Source organism: Polypterus senegalus, chromosome 13 (genome assembly GCF_016835505.1).
Source record: "Polypterus senegalus isolate Bchr_013 chromosome 13, ASM1683550v1, whole genome shotgun sequence".
In the NCBI taxonomy this organism is placed as follows: Eukaryota; Metazoa; Chordata; class Cladistia; order Polypteriformes; family Polypteridae; genus Polypterus; species Polypterus senegalus.
Genome location: NC_053166.1, coordinates 18,821,897 through 18,843,394, shown reverse-complemented (window position 1 = coordinate 18,843,394; position 21,498 = coordinate 18,821,897). Strand labels below are relative to the sequence as shown.

At 41.1% G+C, this 21,498-nt stretch overlaps 1 protein-coding gene across 1 annotated transcript in view; it reads right to left on the bottom strand.

The window, feature by feature from the left end:
- LOC120542725 (amiloride-sensitive sodium channel subunit gamma-2-like) overlaps positions 1-21,498 on the bottom strand; it is a 57,995-nt gene that overhangs the window by 6,922 nt on the left and 29,575 nt on the right. The window contains exons 5-8 of the mRNA XM_039775363.1: positions 18,384-18,504; positions 16,554-16,626; positions 8,434-8,491; positions 2,062-2,126 (exon numbers count right to left, since the gene is read on the bottom strand). Of these exons, the coding sequence (XP_039631297.1) occupies positions 2,062-2,126; positions 8,434-8,491; positions 16,554-16,626; positions 18,384-18,504 (317 nt within the window). The remainder of the gene's footprint in view (positions 1-2,061; positions 2,127-8,433; positions 8,492-16,553; positions 16,627-18,383; positions 18,505-21,498) is intronic.

Genomic DNA, 21,498 nt, shown 5'->3' with positions numbered 1-21,498 from the left:
TGGCAGTGCTCCTCCTCTTCCTCCTCCTCACACAAAGGAGCCGATGTCAGTCCTGCTGCTGGGTTGATGCCCTTCTATGGCCCCGTTCAGTTCTCCTCATGTCTCTTGGTATCTCCTCCATGCTCTTGAGACTGTGCTCGGAGACACAGCAAACCTTCTTGTGACGGCGCGTATGGATGTGCCATCCTGGAGGAGGTGGGCTACCTGTGCAAGCTGAATGGGCTGCCAGTACTGCCTTGTGCCACCGGTAGTGACAAGAACACAAGCAAACACAAAACTAGAAAAGAATCAGTCAGGAAGGATAAGGAGAGGGCAACTGTCTGTGGCCACCATTGCCTTTTTTGGGGGGGTCTTGCTGTTGCCTTTCCACTGCACCTTTCAATAGCACCAAAGCAGGTGGAGTTGATTCACAATCTAAACTGGACAGATGGATACCCCTGAAGCTTCATTGACATGGTGGCGGACTGAGATGATTAAGTGTGCCCTTCATAATTTTCAAACAGCTTATTTTAAATTCAACAAGATGGCTTCTTCAAGGTAAACCTGTGAACGTGTCTAACCGCAGCTCATCTTTTTTTGTGTAAGTTAAATCGTTTTACTGAAATCTGACCCCCCCACATTTTGCCCCCACTACATTTCTCCCCTACCCCAGTAACTTCTAATACCCACACCCAGATGTTTTAAGATGTTGGAAGTTTCTAGAAAAAATAAAGTAAACAATCGTTCTCAGCGTTCAAAACTGACTTTCCTAATTTAAACGTTTTTGTAACAAAATGATCAAAAAGTTAGCAATAGTGCATCACTTAAATGAAACGCTCTGTAAACATATATAAAATTTTATTTTGATTAAATGAATCCAAACGATTTTACAGTGGAACACGTTGATCTGTGAGTCGTTTAAGAACATTACCTGAGTGAACTTTTTTTTATTTTCAATGTTGGGTAAGGTTTATTACATTTTTAATTGTAATTATAGATATGTACATAAATACGGGGGCAAAATATAGTGGTGGCGAAATGTGGGGGGAGGGGAGGTAACAATTACCAGGGGCGAAATGTGGGGGGCAAAATGTGGGGGGCAACTTATCCAGATTGCCAGTTAGATCATCCCATTCTAGCAACTGCAGGTTGCTCATTGGATCTTTGCTCTGATTGATCAATGGGCTGGTTTGGTAATTGATTGGTCAGTTGAATGCCTGGTTTGAAGTTTTGAATGTTTGCATGTATTTTTTGTTTTTTTGTTGAAGGTCACTTAGTTGGCTGGTTGATCGTTTCTCCAGTTGGTTGTTTCTGCTACTGTTTCCTGTCATCCACTACACTCCATCATATAGGACCTTATGCTACAAAGCAACAATGTCATTCAGTCAGTCAGTCAGTCAGTCGTTGTCTAACCCGCTTAGTCTTGAACAGGGTCACAGAGGGGGGCTGGAGCCAGAATACGGCACAAGGCAGGAATGAACCCTGGACAGGGCGCCGGTCCATCGCAGAACAAACACAGACACCCCAACCACACACTAAGACCTGCACTGCCAGCCCACCTAACTTGGATGTGTTTGGACTGTGGGATGAAACCCACGCAGACACAAGGAGAACATGCAAATGCCACACTTGGAGGACTTGGGAAGCAAACCCTGGTCTCCTTACTGTAAGGCAGCAGCGCCACCACCCCACCGCCACAATGTGACAAGCTAAAAAAGAGTAAGAGAGAATCTGCTGTAAGATTGTGATGGTGGTGAGTGTCCAGGGAGCAGTAGGAGTAAAGACTTGCTTAAGGGCATCGCTCCTGTTAATCATAAACACTCTTTAACTGACCATCTTTATGTTCATGAAGTCATTTGACTTCTTATGTTTGTATTGATAGACGTCCACAGGAACATAAAGCTCAATCTGCACAGGTCATCTACACCCAAACAGAAATCTTGGACTCAAGTGCCACTTGTCGATACAAAATGAACCTGACCTGCGTATCACTAAAACGGAATTGGAGATGAACACCTGACAAAAATAGAAGGCGCGCAGGCCACCGAGTACAAATTTTACAGTACGCTGGCTTTCTGTTACCTGATATTGTCGGCTGCCTTTGAGAGTTTTCCTCCAGATTGCCTCAGCTTCCAAGCAAATTCATCCTACAAAAGGAAATAATCAGTGTCAGGAGGGCAGGAGAGGATTATTAAGGTCTCGTTTTTCAGGAACAGGCAAAACCCATTCAGAGTTTTATTAGAGTTACTGGAAAGAAGACGGGGCACAAAGAGAGACCAAATAAAACAAATAAAATATTAGAACATAGATAGATAGATAGATAGATAGATAGATAGATAGATAGATAGATAGATAGATAGATAGATAGATAGATAGATAGGAAAGGCACTATATAATAGATAGATAGATAGATAGATAGATAGATAGATAGATAGATAGATAGATAGATAGATAGATATGAAAGGCACTATATAGATAGATAGATAGATAGATAGATAGATAGAGATAGATAGATAGATAGATAGATATGAAAGGCACTATATAATAGATAGATAGATAGATAGATAGATAGATAGATAGATAGATAGATAGATAGATAGATAGATAGATAGATAGATAGATAGATATGTAAGGCACTATATAATAGATAGATGGATAGATAGATAGATAGATAGATAGATAGATAGATAGATAGATAGATAGATATGAAAGGCACTATATAATAGATAGATAGATAGATAGATAGCTGCGGTGGGTTGGCACCCTGCCCAGGATTGGTTCCTGCCTTGTGCCCTGTGTTGGCTGGGATTGGCTCCAGCAGACCCCCGTGACCCTGTATTGGATTCAGCGGGTTAGATAATGGATAGATGGATAGATAGATAGATAGATAGATAGATAGATAGATAGATAGATAGATAGATAGATAGATATGGAAGGCATATATAATAGATAGATAGATATGAAAGGCAGATATATAGATAGATAGATAGATAGATAGATAGATAGATAGATAGATAGATAGATAGATATGAAAGGCACTATATAATAGATAGATAGATAGATAGATAGATAGATAGATAGATAGATAGATAGATAGATAGATAGATAGATAGATAGATAGATAGATAGATAGATAGATAGATAGATAGAGACAAAGTCTCAAATCCACAATCCAAAGGAGAAGTCAAAACCAGAGCAAGAAGTGAAGAGATATGGACTCATGCTAAGCACAACAAAACCAAAGTATAATTTCCACTCCCAGGCAAGCTTTAATGAACCACCAGAAACTGTCGGAGACCCTCCTTATTTATCGGCCGAAGGGCAGTTCCTGATGGTGACTGGCTAACTGCCGAAATGGTGACTTTAAAATGAGCTCAATCAGACTTGTTAAGGGTAAGTTTTCACAAGTTTTCCTTTACACGGAGACCCACAAATGCATGGAATAAGCGACCAACTAGTGTGGTAGACAATAGGAATTTCAGGACTTTCAAAACTCAACTTGATGTTATTTTAGAAGAATTAAGCGGACAGGATTGGTGAGCTTTGGTGTGCTGAATGGCCTGATCTCGTCCTGATTGTTCTAATGTCCTAATGGCACAGAATGGTGGAAGACAATTCGAAACACTGGAAGAATGAATGTGACTTTAGAAACAGCTCATGGATAGCTGCGGTAGACACTTTACAAGGAGTTTTCTGTGAAGATGATTCATATCAAAGTCCAGCTGTGGATCATCCATCCATGCATTCATTTTATAAACGGGTCATGGGGGATCTGGAGCCTATCCCAGCAAGCATAGGTGCAAGTGAGGAACAATCCCTGGAGTGTTTATTGTTAAATAAAGGTACCCAATGTTAGCTCTTACTTTCATTCAGTGCGTACATCTCGGTCCTTCCATCTTGGTCCACATCACTGTGTTATTCTTGACATTGTCGTTATTTGGCAACAATCATGTGCAACTCAGCACCATATCCTTACTTATTATGTTTTCCTTCTTTATCGTCTCCTACTAGTTCTAGAATATTATTATTATTGTGGTACAGCCTTAGGGTTAGTATCAGGAAACTACAGAATGTCATCATGAGTACCAGTGTGTGGCGAGGGCCGTTGTAAAATCGTGAAGCCATACATCCTAAAATCATAAACTGCTGCTCCTTGCTGGGAATTGGCGTAGGACGCTCCATAAATATTTTTTATGTTCAATTCTGAGGTCTGACAAATTCTCCTCTTAGTGCAATTCCCCGAAGTAATTCAGAGATGGTAGTCCGAGCTTTAAATAATTTAAGGTCCTAACAGCCACATTGTAGACTATTACAGCACCTGACCGTGACGATTTGTTTCATTCTAATTTTAAGCGTGAACTTTTAAACACACGGTGTCGTGATGTTGGTCCTCGGGGTGGGAATGGACGTTACTGCAGAACCCAACATACTATTTTACTCTCTGATTCGGTGGGCAAGACACCATTGACATTGACAATCCAAAGAGACTGACAGGGAACCATTTAAAAGAAGGAAGCCCACCTACATTTTATTTGATTTTAGTTTTTTTTTTTTAAGTACATTTTAGTTTATCCTAAGCCGTGTGGTGTTTCACAAGCTGTCATTCTGTCATGTTTCATTTTGGAAGTTTCTCCAGTCCCTTTTTCTACCCCCAAGCCTCGCAGGCAGATTCACATTAAACGACTTTTAATTTTTTTTTTTAAATTAATCACTTTTTAAAATTTTTGTATACCTCACACTTACAATTCCTCCTCCACATATTTATCAGCACCTCAGCTGATCAGAGTGTCAGGTCTAGTGTTTAACAAATCGCTGGTGGCAGCCCCTCTGAAGGGGACGTGGTGACTAAAGCGTTGTCGGACTGATCCGTGCACCTTCATTAATTCAGCTCTCTTTCGATTATCCCCTTCTGCACCCCCACCTCCAGCATAATGAATTGCAAGACAAATTTTGTGTCATTTAACCCACAAGTTTCTCTTTTTTTTTTTCACGTTGGCATTGTCTGTTCTGCTGGGCTTTAGCGGCACACCAGGCCTGCGAGGTAAGCAGAGTCAACAGGGATGCAGGCATTGCAATCTAAGTGATTGAACTCCAGTTTGTACCAGCATCTGCCTGGACTGATGACAAAGGTGCAAATCAGAGATGAACTGACATCTCTTCAGAAGCCCCCCTCTGAAGACTTCTTGAGCCAGAAGGCACCAAATGGACTCAAGCAAGGACAAAGACCTCTAAATCAATGAATGATAACTCTGAAGGAAAGAAGAACTCGCCTGTGAGGAGACCCTGCTTTTTGTAACTGGAAGTGACTTCCATGCAATCATAAGTTACTGATCCCCATAAACTTCTCTGCACCATTCTGAAGCAGCATATGGATATTCACTGGACACTGCAATGGTCTCAGGTATATACCATTTCGTTTGGGATTCATACAAACAGTGTTAACATTTGAGATGTGCCATCTGTTGAAATGACAAATTTAATGCATAGGTCTGTGTTATTTTCCTTTGGTACAGGGTGCCATATGTTGGAATGACAAATGCAATGTGTAGGTCTCTGTTATATGCCATTTGGTATGACATTCATAAAGGCAGTGCTAATGTTTGAGATGCACCATCTGTTGGAATGACAGATGCAATGCATAGCTCTCTGCTATATGGCAGTTGGTTCGGGATTTATACAAGCAGTGTTAACATTTGAGATGTGCCATCTGTTGGAATGACAAATTTAATGCATAGGTCTGTGTTATTTTCCTTTGGTACAGGGTGCCATATGTTGGAATGACAAATGCAATGTGTAGGTATCTGTTATATGCCATTTGGAATGAGATTCATAAAGGCAGTGCTAATTTTTGAGATGCACCATCTTTTGGAATGACAGATGTAATGCATAACTTTCTGTTATATGGCAGTTGGTATGGGATTTGTAAAAGCAGTGATATGTTTGAGTTGCGTCATCTGTCGGAATGACAAATTTAATGCATTGGTCTCAGGTATATACCATTTTGTTTGGGATGTATACAAGCAGTGTTAACATTTGCAATGTGCCATCTGTTGGAATGACATATTTAATGCATAGGTCTCTGTTATTTTCCTTTTGGTACGGGGTGCCATATGTTGGAATGAAAAATGCAATGTGTAGGTCTCTGTTATATGCCATTTGGTATGGGATTCATAAAGGAAGTGCTGATGTTTGAGATGCATCATCTGTTGAAATGGCAAATGCAATACATTTTATTACTACAAATGTTTGAAATGTGACATCAGCAGGAAAGACAGCAGCATTTTCTTTTATCGAGATGTACTAGCAGGGTTCCCAGTGCTGCCCAGAGTGAAATAAAGTGTAGGTGTTGTCACTAAATAAATTCTCCAATTTACATAGCTGTGCCAAATCCTAATAAAGGGGAAAGTGTCACCACTTTTCAGAAGGACACATAGCCGCTGGTCTTCCCCAGGACAAATTGGGATTCAGAGAATTTCCAAACTAGTGTGGATTTGCATACCAGACAAACACACATTCAGCTTCATGCATTTGATGTTTCTCAGTGTATCGTGTTACTTTGTTCTATACAGTGGAACAGACACCATGAATTTTAAGTATATTAATATAATAACAATGGCTTCAAACAGATTGTGTTCATAAGAATTACTTAGGGACACGTTGAAATCATTGCAGTTTATTCTTGTCAGGCACCTCTAGACCCACCAACACGAGAAACACCCCCCTGATATGATATGCCACCTGACTTGATTTGATGTCTAGTTATGCAAGACATCGAGCATTTTGAGCATCCCCCCCATTTCTAACTGTATACATCCCAAAAAGTACATCTTTAGTCAATTTAAGGGCCGCATGTTGTGAAGAAAAATATGCCTTCATGATAAAGAGCAAACACTGTAAATGATCAGAAGAAGCTGAAGCTGTGCAGGCCACCAACCCAATGGGATACCAGGGGTCAAACTTAGTCCTTTTCATAAAACTAAAAATTTTGGATCTGTAATATAGGCAATATGGAGTGTTTTTAATGCTGTTTTGAGATTTCTGATTTCAAATATAATCATATTTTTGATACCTGATTCTTATCCGGTGCTCCCTAAGAGCCTCTCCCAATAGGTTAAAATTGACAGGTTTTGCAAAATAAGAGACTAGATTAAACTTTTTCAAGGCCGGTTATTATGAAAATAATACTATTTTTGATATTTGATCCTTTTCTGGGGATTTGGACCTCTATGAATCAATACACGAGGGAGAAAAATGACAGAATTCTATTGCAATCGAAAATAATTAGACGTTAAACATTTAAAATGAAGCATATGTTTAAATATTTGATTTATTATGTACTCCTACCTTACAAAATAATTAATTACATTTCTTATGCCCACCCCATCTTAAGGTTATCTTACCCTAATTCAGACTTTAGTTTTCTAAATTTCACGTTTTAGCCGACAGACCGCAGCTTGATGTCTAACTACGCCACTAACACCTGAACGCACCTTTGAGGTAAAGTTGTTATTTGGCGCCATCTAGTGACCAGCCCGCAGAATTCACTGAAAGGAAAATTTAGCGGAACTCAAAGGGTAGCGTATTGGTTCATAGGGTCAGAACTGTCACGTGTACAGAGCACATTAAAAGCCTTTCTTGCATGTGCTAATCAACACAACAGCACCCTATGGCACTATTGTTAGTGAGATTAAGTACCTTCAAATATCTGCCTTCCTTACCTGAAAAAAATTTCAGAAGATATTTGTCATATTGGAAAATGTTTAACAAGGCCCGAGCCACCATTAGACTTAATAGCTACTGTAAGTGCCATAATGGATGGACGAACATCCTTGCCAAGAGAGAAGAAGGATCCTTACCCAGAAGGGAAGCCCCAGGCGTCCTAACTGTATATACCTACAATACCTTCCCTGCATGGTATAAAAGGGAAGGGCAGGGAAGAACAGTCTCAAAGGTCTGTTCATTCCCCCAGAAAGCTAGATGGCAGCAGCCCAGGATGTTGATGTCCATTTGGACACCAGCAGGGAATTCAGGGAATTATACTCCGGTAGCACAGCCCAGCTGGGGTCCGCAGGTGTCGCAAGAGGGTATTGTAGGGAGTTACACTTCTTTCTGTTTGGGAAGAGTTTACAATGTGCAAAGTTCTGGCACTGGAAATACTCCCTGGGTCCTCCATAAAAGAGACCACGCTGCCTTGTCCAGGGGAGTTAGAATTGGGAGGAAGGAAGGCAACACTCGACTGGAGGAGAGCAGTGCGGTAAACGGAGGAGAAAAAAGGAGGAGTAAGAAAGAAGAAACAAGTTGTTCTGTGCTTGTTATATGAGGTATTCTTGAAATAAAACATCCTTTATTTGAACCCAGGACTGTCTTGTGTGTTTGTGTTTGGGGCTCACTGGCGGCCCCCTAGCCTTCACGCCATCAAACAAGATAAAACATAAATGCCAGACAAGTCCTTACCATATATACAGCACTAGGCCACTGGGATGATGAAAGGGTCAGCTCAAAGATTTCCTCTCTGTTAGAGAAACAGAAAACAAAAGAGCAAGTCACTCTCATGCACTTGAGAAGAGGTCATCCGCCTGCAGCTAAGCATATCCAGGCCCGGCCAGTACTTGGATGGGACATCAACTAGGGTTACTGCTGGAAGAGGTGTTGGTGAGGCCAGCAGAGGGTGCTTACCCTGTAGTCTGTGTGGGGACCCCAACGCCCCAAAGTATGGATGGGGACACTGTATTGTAAAAATGGTGGCATCCTTTGAATGAATCGAGGTCCTGACTTTCTGTGGTCATTAAAGATATCTGGGCTTCCTTCATGAAGAGTAGGGTGTATCCTGATGTTCTGGCCTAATTGCCCACCACGGCCTAATCGTTCTGGCCCCCATATCATCTCCTGTCTCTAATTGGCTAACTGTCTCACACTCCTTCACCAGATAATAGCCAATGTGTGGTGAGTGTACTGGACCAAAAATGGCTGACACTGCATCATCCATGTGGATGTTATACATTAATGGTGGTTGAAGTGGCTCTCTACTCACTGAAGTAATAGTGAGTAGTGGGAAATAGCACTACACAAAAGTAAAGAATTATTGTTATAGGATTAATAATCATCATCATCATTATTGTTATTGTTATTATTATTAAAGCCTGCATGTTTGCCAGATACTTCAGTCAAAATCCCCCAAAAAGAGCCCACACCCAGTGGTAGTGGTTAAGGCTTTGGACTTCAGACCCTGAGGTTGTGGGTTCAAATCCCACTACTGACACCCGTGTGACCCTGAGCAAGTCACATGACCCGCCTGTGCTCCAATTGGAAAACCAAAAGAAATGTAAGCCATTGTATCATAAATGTTGTCAGTCTCCTTGGGTAAAGGCGTCAGCCAAATACGTGAATGTATTCATTTACACACTTAATACAGGCTGTTTCCAAAAACAGATCGTAAAGAAAGGTGTTGTCACTTGTAGAAGTAAATTATGTTGCCTATTATGTGTAACTAACTAACTAACTAACAGTTGTACTTGTCATTTACTAACCTGCTTAATCCAGAGTAGGGTCATTGGGGCAGAGCTTGTGCCGGAGCCTATCCCAGTTAGCATAGGGCACAAAGGAAGAACAAACCCTGAACAGGGCACCAGTTCATTGCTGGGCAAACACACACACACACCAAACCCAATTTAGCATTGCCAATTCACCATGTCTTTAGACTGTGGGAGGAAACTGGACCACCCGGAGGAAACCCATGGACACACGAGGAGAACATGCAAGCTCCACACAGGCACGTGAACCCTGGTCTCCTTAGTGAGGGACAACAGCACAGCACTGTGCCACCATACTGCCTACCGTTGTACTAAAAATTTTTAATTATTCAGATGAAAAATCACTTTGAACTTTCATTATTGCATGCCTTCTGCTATATTCACAAATGATGAGCACCTTTTATTATCCAAAACGTCTTTCCTTCACCGCTTTTTGTCAATGGGTATGACACTCCATCGTCTTCTTCTTAAAAGTACCAGCAGGCACAACTCTCCATCTTCTGCTGTAACATTGCTACAGTATCTATGCGACACTGACCAAATGCTATCACTTACGAAGAGTGACACCAGACGGGGAAACATTGTTTTACAAAATCATTTGCAATACTCACAACTACACTTCTTGATCAAACTTATTTTTTTCTTATCCGTCAACTTTTATGTTTTCACCCTCAAAAATACTAATCCGCCTTATAAAACTCAGGCTAAAATATGTCACAAGTCAAACAACTGTGCTAATGAAAAAAATCAGGTAATGAACTGTTAATGTTTTTAGAGTTTAATGAGCTTTCTGCATATAACCCTGTCATAGGATGCAGTCCAATGGCATGCAGGTTAGCTGGATGGACTGTTAAGCTGACCCTACTGTGTGTGTGTGACGTACTGCCCTGTGATTGACCCTCCCTTGCAGCTGATTCTTGCTGGGATTGGCTCCAGCTGCCTGTAACCTGGCCCTAGTTGAGCGGAAACAGCAGTTAAACAAGTAAAGGCAATGTTCTGTGCTCTGATATGAATTGACAGTTTCATTTTAAAATTGAATAACTCAAAGTATAGTTTTGCAAACCAACCCAAATATAATGTGCAATCTCAGTTACATTTAAAAACCGAAAAACTTTTTGATCATTTACATAACAAACACTACCTAGAAACTCTTGGCCTGTCCTCCATTTAATGTTGAATCTCTGCCCGTACCTCGATATTTCAGGAATTGTCAGTACATATGGTAATTATTACACTGAAATATACTCAAAAAGGTTTATTAAAATTCATGTAAAACTAAGACAACTTCACAGAAATCTCCAAGCTTACACCAGCCACAGACTTGTTTCTGCGCTTAGCTGGAAATCGGAATCTTCTTAATAAAGTAAGAAACATTTAACAGGAGGAGAGCAGACTGGGGCGGAATGAGAATGCTACTGTCAATCAGGCATGAGTCCCAACCCACTCGGACCACTAACCAATTACACATGAGCGTCGGGATGAGTAGGTGGGACAATGACTTTGTGATTATTTGATATTTTGGGGGCAGTGGAAACGTGGAAGATATGAAATCCCATTAGAATAAGAAGGAAATTCACATGAATAATACACCCTTATTTTTTAAAATTCACCCATGTTAAATTACACGCCGACCGAAAAATGGCCCTGATCTCCCCTGACCAGGCAACCCAGGTACAGTATGTGCAAAATGCGTCCGGTCTGGGCGGGTCGAAAATGACGTCAGTCATGGAGACCCGCCTCCTCCAATCGTGCGGCTGTGGTGTTTTCACCGTGCGCTGCGTGTATCCAAAATGGTTAATTTCAAGAAGAGCCTGGTTACAAGAGTGCCAGAATGTGAACGAAGGACTGAACATGATGTAGCAGGTCATCAAAACACAAGGAAGACCTGCAAAAACGTCTAAATTTTTTCTGTTCATCATGCAGGTGCCCCACTCACGAGAATGTTACACTCGTCCTTCCTTCACCGCTTTTTGTCAATGGGTATGACACTCCATCGTCTTCTTCTTAAAAGTACCAGCAGGCACAACTCTCCATCCTCTGCTGTAACATTGCTACAGTATCTATGCGACACTGACCAAATACTATCACTTACGAAGAGTGACACCAGACGGGGAAACATCGTGTTTTACAAAATCGTTTGCAATACTCACTACTACACTTCTTGATCAAGCAAATTTTTTCTTATTCGTCAACTTTTATGCTTTCATCCTCAAAAATACCAATCCGCCTTATAAAACTCAGGGAGAATCGACAGTTTATTACGGTATGTCAAATTGAAAAAAGACGTAAAACCGAGGTCCTGACTCTTATTATGAGGATGTCTTCAGACATTTTTCAGAAGTTGACACGGACTCATTAATCTCATTGTAAAATACAGGCCAGTTCTGCATCTTTCTGTTTTATTTGCTGTTTTGTTTTGTTCAATATTAAGAAAGCACCAAATGTCGCTTACTGTGAGTTCCGTTTTATGCTTTATCTTTAGGACGTATTTTTTGCATTGGCTATGCTTTCTTTCTTTCTTTCTTTCTTTCTTTCTTTCTTTCTTTCTTTCTTTCTTTCTTTTAGATCGTACTGTTTATTGTATTTCCTTCTATTATAAAAAAAGAAAATTGATCACATTTTTCAGTGTGGCGTTATAGCAGCGCTATTTGAAATGCACTACATCTCCCAGCGACTCCAGCGGTATAACGCAATTGGACAGTTTCAGAGGGAGCAGGACCTGCTGGGATGAAAACTGAACGGGCGGGAAGACGCCGAAGAAGGATGGCGGTCGTCCGTCTGTCTGTCCATTTGTGCACTGTTCACACATATTTCGATTACCCACTGGTTATCTTGGTCTTTTGTTCCTGGTTGGATGTATGGTGTGGTTTGTGCCTGCCTCTTTGTGTGAGTTTGTACAAATTGGATACGTCTTTAACAGAGGGAGCGCTGCCAGTCACGTTATCAGAAAACCGGTAGGGCAAACTTTACATTGCTTACAGTGAACCGTTCACAGGATTATTCATTCAACCATCCATTATCAAGTGCCCCAGGCAAATTGGACTGTGTTTTGGACATTGTTTTAGTGTTTATTGTTTGAGTTTATTGTTAGGTGTTTATTGAGCTGTTTTTAAGAGATCATCGCCGTCGGGGATCTGGGGAAGGCCTGATGCATACGTGTTTTTTGTTATATTGTATGTTCTGTTTTCCTTCATTTGATTAATGTATTTCATTATTATTTATCGGTTCATTGCGCCCCTAATTGTGTCTCTGTGAGTAAAGTGTGCGCGCGCCAGGCCATGTGGAGGAATATTTGGGACAAAATAAATAAATGCGTAAATAAATAAAAGTACTGTGAATGTGAGCACAGATAAATAAATGTGTCATGAAATGAGAGCCTAAATAAATAAACATCATGAAATGAGAGCATAAATAAATAAATGTGTCACGAAATATGTTTTCCGTTGCTTATTTATTTATTTATTTATTTCATTTTGTCCGTAACATTCCTGCAAACCGTCATGAAGTACGGCTTGAAATAAAACTGTCACTTTCACTCGTCAAAGTTGAGAGGGTGGGCTCTAACACGCCCTCTAGTTACTGATTGGTGAATCGATAGCACAAGAATTAATTAGAAAAATGCTTACTGCTGCCGATGAAATGGATTCTGCCGAAGATATTACGTATTTCAGAGAGAGAACTGAAGATTTATCGGAAGAAATTACAATGTTGGCGGCCCTTTTAGACCCCGATATAGATGAAACTATTATTGAAAATATCGAAGAACAGGTGGAAGGGACTCGACTACACTCCAGTTCAGGTGACGTGGTTCCCTGCTCTGTTCCCTTCCTTCTGTTATTCTGTTAACATTGGTGGAATATGGTGGTAGCAACATCATGCTTTGGGGGTGTTTCTCGGTGGCAGAGAGACTGCTCAGAATTAACAGAAGGGTAATTTCAGTCAAATGCAGAGAGATCTTTGAAAGAAACCTGCTCCAGTGTGCACACCACCTCAGACTGGGCAACAGTTCACCTTTCCACATGACAGTGACCCAAAGCATAAAGCCAAGACTTGGTTTGGGGACAAGTCTCCGAGTGGCCTTGAGTGTCCCTGCCAAATCCTAGACTTAAATCCCATAGAACTTGTGTGGATAGACACTTCCCATCCAGTCTAAATGAGCTTGAGAGGATCTGCTAGCAGGAATGAGATAAACTGGCCAAATCCAGGTGGGGAAGTCTCTCCAAACTTTGCACAAGAAGGCATACAACTGGAATTTCTGCCAAAGGGGCTTCTACAAAGTACTGAATTAAGGATTTCAGTCAGTCAGTCATTGTCCAACCCGCTGTATCCTAACACACGGTCACAGGGGACTGCTAGCAGGCAGGAACAGATCCCGGGCAGGGTGCCAGCCCACCACAGGGCGCACACACACACGGGACAATTTACGACTTCCAATGCACCTAACCTGCATGTCTTTGGACTGTTGGAGGAAACCCCCGCAGACACGGGGAGAACATGCAAACTCCATGTAGGGAGGACCTGGGAAGCGAACCCAGGTCTCCTTACTGCGAGGCAGCAGCGCTACCACTGCGCCACCGTGCCGTCCTAGGATCTGAGTACTCCTAGAAATTGGAGATTTCAATTTTTTATTTTTTAATAAATTTGCAAACCTTTCTGAACTCACGTTTATGTTCGGTCATTATTAGTGTTGATCAGCGAATTTTGCCAAAACATTATTTGCAGCAAATTTGCTGTGTTTGTATTCATTCTCCCTTGTTCGACAAATTATTTTCTGCCAATTTGGCTGGTTTAGGAGCCCCATAATGTTTTGTGAGGCCAGGGCAGCATCCTTCAGAGCTATAACAGCCAATATTGGATGAGACTGCCCCCTGTGTATATAATGCTGATCATGTCCATTACAGACTCCGCAGGACTTAGTGGTAGAACAGATAAGTAAGTAATGCAGGTTCTCAAAATGTTATTTTTATGAAATATATACAGCAGAGTTATCTCTGCTTGTCGCCAAATGTGCAGATCGATCTTCGAGTTCCATGTCAGTGTAAGAGAAGGAGGCGCGTGCCCTATCTCTATATACAGTGTAATCTTCATTTGGATCTTGAGCTTTGTTTGTCCCGAATGAATTAGAAGAAGAAGCACTAGATGGCAGTAGAGAGACAGCTAAAACATAGGCATTGCATTAAGAATCTCCTCCAGGCTTATACTACTGAAGACTGTAGTACGCCAGTCACACCTCAAAACACAGACATTCAAACTAAACAAATTGTTGTGCTTTAAATTAACTAAAGAGATCTTCATTTAGATCTTGATCTTTGTTTGTCCGCGAATTCCACGCATGCATAGACCACCGTCCAGTTTAGTACGTTGTTGTTACTCACGGATGTCAACAATGTGCCGGAATAACGAAAGGGGTGGTGGACAGTGTTACGCTGGTTAGCTCTTGAGGCCTGGTTAGAGAATGAGATTGCCGAAGATGAAAGGTACGTGCCTACGTAACATATGAGTGAAAGAAAGACAGTGGGGAAAATGAATGACAACGTAACAGCACGTTCTGGAAATTATTATTGTTACGTTGTACCCGGCGAGTGCTGCGCGTCTCACAGTTGTACCGTGGCTTGCTCACATGTCAGTGAAGTGATCTCTATTTAAGCTTTAAAGAGACTGGATACCTATGTGTCCCCCTTTTATAACCATTGCTCCGTGTATACTGCCTTACTCTATGGATTGCCACAAAGCAACCTGCGAGATCTGAGAAAGGTTGAGAAGAGATCGTGAGAGTGAAAACGAGATGGACTGTGAACAGACAGAAACAGAAATGCTCCTACACCACCACATAATTACGATTCGGACAGTGATTCTGAGTAGGCCGTTCCTATCAAATCAATGTCCAAGGGTTTTCTTTTGTAATTTTGTTTCCCTTATAGAAAATCATAATGCTGTGTGACGAAGGGCCCAGTTCACGACTGGCAGCCGCGTTTAAACAGGGAGCCCTTCACAGACAACTTTAACACGCGCAACGTAGTTGGCCGCACATGGCTAGTGTATGCATAATTAGCCAAGTGGAGATAAAAAACAAATCTTGAAAGAGCCTTACACACCCCCCAGAAACACTGGAGACTCTGTGAAATAATATTAACAATGAAAGATTTATTACTATTTACAAGACACTTCTGTCCTTTTAAAAGAAGAAAAAGTACAAAGCACAAACAGTTTAGAGAGCCTTCAGCGCGACTTCAAATAAATCAAATGAGCCAGTGGCTTCAATCATGATGCTCCACTTTGAATTTTCTGCCTTTAAAAGACCTACATATTTTTTTTTTCTGACTTTCGACTACAGTTTTGGAAATTTCCACTTGTTTTGATGATATATATGATTGTGCATCTCTGACTGTATTCTTTATTCTTTTATCTCACGGAGGTTTGGTGGTGCAGTGGTTGGCACTGCTGCCGCACAGCTCTGGTCACCTTTTTTGGGCACAATAATCGGTGCAGTATAGTTGGCAGACGTTTCTCTACCCCTCAAGGACACCTTAAAGATGATTGCACCATTATAATCCAGTCAAATCAAGTTCAGTAAGTCCTTCCCCATTGACTTCAATGAATTTTGCAGAGTTTGGTGATGTTTCAGTGATTTCTATGAGCTGGAGGCTAAGAGAACACAGTGGAGTTTGCTTATCACTAATCATTAAGTGTTATTGGGTGCAGATTGATCGGCAAAAATTGTAAATGTATCCATTAAAAATTAAATCTACAGCACAAAAAAACATGCAGAAAGGAAAGGGGTCTGAATACTTTCTAAATCCACTATACATGCAATTTATTGAACTATATCATTAACACTGGTTTTGAAAGTTTGTTTAAATGTAAGTATGCTTCTGTACAAGCGTTCAGTATAGGATTGATCCAAATATTTTGCTTTGTATCTACTGACTAAAATATTTGCTAACTAAGCTGAAAGCACAAAGGCAAGATAAAATTCCAAAGGGTCTGTAAAAACCTGAAAAAGGAGACTGAAAGTAGAAAAAGATGCTAGGTGCTTTTACTCACTCGCATTGTGGGGCACAGTTACATTCAAGCTCGTCGTGAGCAAATTTGTCTTCATAGAGCTGCACACATTGATCTGGATGGAGAAAACAGAGAGAAGCTAATTGTCACTCTTGATGACAGGCAGAGCTGGGTAACACAAAAACAGTTTACTGCATGTGATGGCTGACGTCATCTAATTCATACTGGGGGGGGCACTTTATAAAAACGTTACTTCTGGAACCCCATTTCCAAAAATCTTTTTACATCTGTTCTCTTTTCTGTTGATGCTTGATATGATGGCACAGCAGTTGGCGCTGCTACCTCACAGATCCAGCATCCTGGATTTGAGTGTTGTGCCTGGTGGTTGTCCTCATGGAGCTTGGATGATCTCCCTGAGTCTACATGGATTTTCTTCTGAAAAATCACAGGGCACACAATTACATAACCTTACAGTCAGTTCATTTTAGGTTGTCAGTTCAACTGAAAATTTTGTTATCTGGATTTGGGAGGAAAACGGAGAAGCTGCAGAAAAGGCCAAACTGGCACTTCCTGAGCTGGAACTCAAACCTGGGGCTCCAGAGCTATGAGACAGAATTGCTAAAAGCCACACCATTTCATTTCTTAGATAGAAAGAGGGATATGAAAGGCGCTGTATACTGTAACCCACAGATAGAAATCGATGGAAAGATAGTTAAATAGAAGTAAAAGAGATGGAAATAAAAGGTATTGTGACAGAGAAGCAGCTAGACAGATAAATGTGAAAGGGTCTTTATACTGTGACCAGCAGATAGAAACAGTTGGAAAGATTGTTAAATAGATGTAAAAGATGCAGACAGATGGATGGGAAAGGCACTATATAATAGATGTGAAAGGCACCATATACTATAACCCACAGATTGAAAGAACAATTGAGAAAATGCAGTTCCTTTTTCAGATCAAGTTATTAGCACAGTATATTGCACAGGGTGTCATGTTCTGTTAAGAGGTCTTCTAGACCAGCTTAGTACCACTCAACACATAGACCACCTTGGCAGAGAGGTGATTCATTATAGAACTTAATAGCTGAGGGCACAGACAAACTCTTATGGCGTTCCTTGGAGAAACTCAGTTGTGCCAGTCTGCCACTAAGTTTCTGTGCATTTCTTTGCAGTTGCCTGGCATAACGTGTGCACAATCCATGACGACACCTCCCAGTCATGTCAGATGTACACCATGCGCATGTCACCCAGCTTCTCCTGACTCTCCCCACAGGTGACTTGTGTTGCTATAAACTGGAAGTCCATGATGTCTCCTATGAGTCCTGTTAACTGTTTTCACAGCAGCTTCGACACATTGTGCGACATATTTAAAGAGCCCGGGTGATCAGGGGTGCATACTTGGAACTTGATTTACAACAGAGAAAACACCACCACCCCCATGCATCTCCTTCCTCTTGAGAACTCTCCTCTCTCAGACTAGTGGACGCCATGCTTGCTCTGTGGGAAACTACAGGAAGCTTCCCGGCTCTTATTTCTGGAATGCTGTATGGGTCATAAATATCTAAGGACACAAGCATTCAAATGACCGTAAACAATTACTACTCGGTTAGGTGGTGGGCTTCAGCTCTGGACAATAAGGTCTTCAACTCCATGTCACCTTGTGCCCGGGTCAATCAACCCCACCTATACACCAAATATTAAAAGAGAACTGCAAACAAGTGTCTTTATCCTGACCTTGTAATTTACCTTGGATGAAGATGACTGCAAAATATACAGTTGTGCTCTTCATTAAGTCCAATAATAAAAGGCGTGTTTGACTTAAAATGCCCTCAGTTCCCGGGATGTCATTCCACTAACAATAGCTTGCACTTACTAATCTCTCCGTTGGAGATGTTACAGAAAGGAATATTCTGCCCTTTGGGGAAAGGAAACTCCCACAGTCCACAGCCGCAGTTGTTGATGATGTACATCTGGCCACACGTCTTCTTGCATGCCTGGGTTAACATATAAAAGTCAGGGGTCACCACAGGCTCCACAATTGATGGTGACATGGCAGGAAACTGACCACACTCAAAAAACAAGCCAACAAAAAAAAAAAATCATTCTGTTTATTACAAATTAGGGTTCTTCTGCAACTTACTGCACTCTGCTTTCCTTTTGTTTTAATCGGCTCACGTTTACAGATATCAGTGAAATCTTTTGTTCTCTTCAGTGGCCAGTTGCCCCTCTCTCTCTCTGTTAGAGAGATATTAATTATAAAGAGACACGGATCACATTAAAAGGTGCACCTCCCAGCAGGCACGAGAGTGTCTATTATGGGATGTTAAAAAAGCGAAGAAGGTGCACGAGTGTCGCAATAGTCAATTCCGCATTTGTTTGATATAAGTAAGAATCAGCAGTGTACCGAGTTAAGATAAGTGTGCGTTGATGACCAGAGGTGGGTTCGTTTGCATTTAACTTGTATTTTATGTTTTTTATATGTTAAGACGTAAAGTCGTTTACATGTACTGATTGCGTTATTGATTTGGATTCTACAGTAATCCCTCGCTATATCGCGCTTCGACTTTCGCGGCTTCACTCTATCGAGGATTTTAAATGTAAGCACATCTAAATATATATCACGGATTTTTCGCTGGTTCGCGGATTTCTGCAGACAGTGGGTCTTTTAATTTATGGTACTTGCTTCCTCCGTTTGTTTGCCCAGTTGATTTTATACAAGGGACACTATTGGCGGATGGCTTAGAAGCTACCCAATCAGAGCATGTATTACATATTAACTAAAACTCCTCAATGCTATAAGATATGCATCCCGCGCAGAGCTTGATTGTTTGCTTGTCTCTTCCTCTATCTCACTAGTGATGGGAAGTTCGGATCATTTTACTGACTCGGATCTTTGAGTCTCGTTCAGCAAAATGAACGAATCATTTTTCGAGTCATTTCGTTCAATTCTCTTTCTGGCTCAGACTGCATAGGTTAAGCTTATGGGGCTGTCACGTGATGAACGAACGACTCGAACCCGAAGACTCGAGAGATGAACTAATCAATTCTGTTTCCGGCTCAGACTGAGTTGGTTAAGCTTATGGGGCTGTCACGTGATGAACGAACGACTCGAAAAACCCGAAGACTCGAAACAGGTGAATCAATTCCAATACAGAAACTATAGGAAGTTGCGCAAATGCGCATGCGCGACTGAACGAATCACTCCCACGAGACGACTCGTTCTTCCCGAGTCACATTAAAGATTCGTTCAAAATGAACGAATCGTTCAAGAACGACCCATCACTATATCTCACCCTCTCTGACATTCTCTGCGCCTGACGGAGGTGGTGTGAACAGAGGTGCTGTTTGCACAGAAGCTGTTTGCCTAGCGGATACGAACGCACCTCTAAGAAATGCCGCTTTATCGCGGTGCTTCCAAAAACACACTTATTGATTTTTTGATTGTATGCTTTAATCTCGCTCGCTCTCTCTCTCTCTCTCTGACGTTCTCTGCGCCTGACGGAGGAGATGTGAGCAGAGGGGCTGTTTGCTTAGAAGATACTGACGCTCCTCTAAAAAATGCCGCGGTAAACTTAAAAGCACACGTATTGATTTTTTGATTGTTTGCTTTTCTTTGTGAGCGATCTCTCCCTCTCTCTGAAATTCTCTGCTCCTGAAGAGAAGATATATTTGCATTCTTTTAATTGTGAGAAACTGTCATCTCTGTCTTGTCATGGAGCACAGTTTAAACTTTTAACTAAAATGTGTTATTTCATGTCTAGAGGGCTCTAATAATGTTAACAGTGTGGGAGAGTTTCTAAGGGCTTAAAATATATAAAAATAACCATACAAACATATGGTTTGTACTTCGCGGATTTTCATCTATCGCGGGGGTTCTGGAACGCAAACCCCGCGATCGAGGAGGGATTACTGTATACTGCCGGTAAGCTAGTGCTTAATTTCAGTAATACTGCCATCTAGTGGACTTTGGGTACTTTATCAATAAGTTTTATGTATTCTTTTTTATTGTAGATCACACATATGAATCCACCTGTACCTATTCGAGTACAGGTGTATATCTCCAAATAAATGAGTTCAATTTCAATCTAAGCTGCTGTGTGGAATTCTCTGCATCATTTACCAGTGTCCTGATCGACACTCCGGAGTGAACACAATAAGTCCTGAACATACTAAAGATAAAGTGGTCCTTTGTTACACTCTCGCTCTCTCTCCTTTTTTTAGGAGCAACTTATACTTATTAACCGATTTGTTAAATTATTAGTTTTAAGATTTTTAATTACCTTTCAGATAGCCTTGGACTCACAATCCCTCCTAACCCATTAACAGCCGTGTTTGGTGTTCTTCCAGATGGGTTTAAAGCGGAGAAGGACAAACAAATTGTGATTGCATTCACTACACTGTTGGCACGCAGACTTATTCTCATAAACTGGAAGAACCCAAACTCTCCTCTTTTAAGTCAGTGGGAAGCCAATTGTTATATTATTTGAAGTTGGAAAAAATCAAATATTCAGTTAGAGGATCCGTACAGACTTTTTTCAAAACATGGCAGGATCTAATCAGTAATATTTTAAAATAAGTTCATAAAGCACAGAGAATTTATTAATTTAGGTATGTTTACAAGCCTTAAATTTAACGCCGTTTGGCTTGCTTCTCTCTCTCTCAGGGGTGGGGATCGATCTGTTCTTAACTCAATTTTTCTCTTTGTAAAAACTTGATTGCTTTGTATGGATTGTACTAAAATGAATACAAAATAAATTAAAAAATATATATATATATTAAGATTAAGACTGAGTCTCTCTCAGAGGTAGTGCAGGTGCCCTACACTAAGAAGGCCAGGGTTTGTGTTCCCGGGTCCTCCCTGAATGGAGTTTGCATCTTCTTCCTGTGTTTGTGTGGATTTCCTCTTGCTGCTCTGGTTTACCCTCACTGTCCAAAGACGAGCAGATTAGGTGGGTTGGCGACCCTAAATTGGCCCTAGTGTGTAGTGT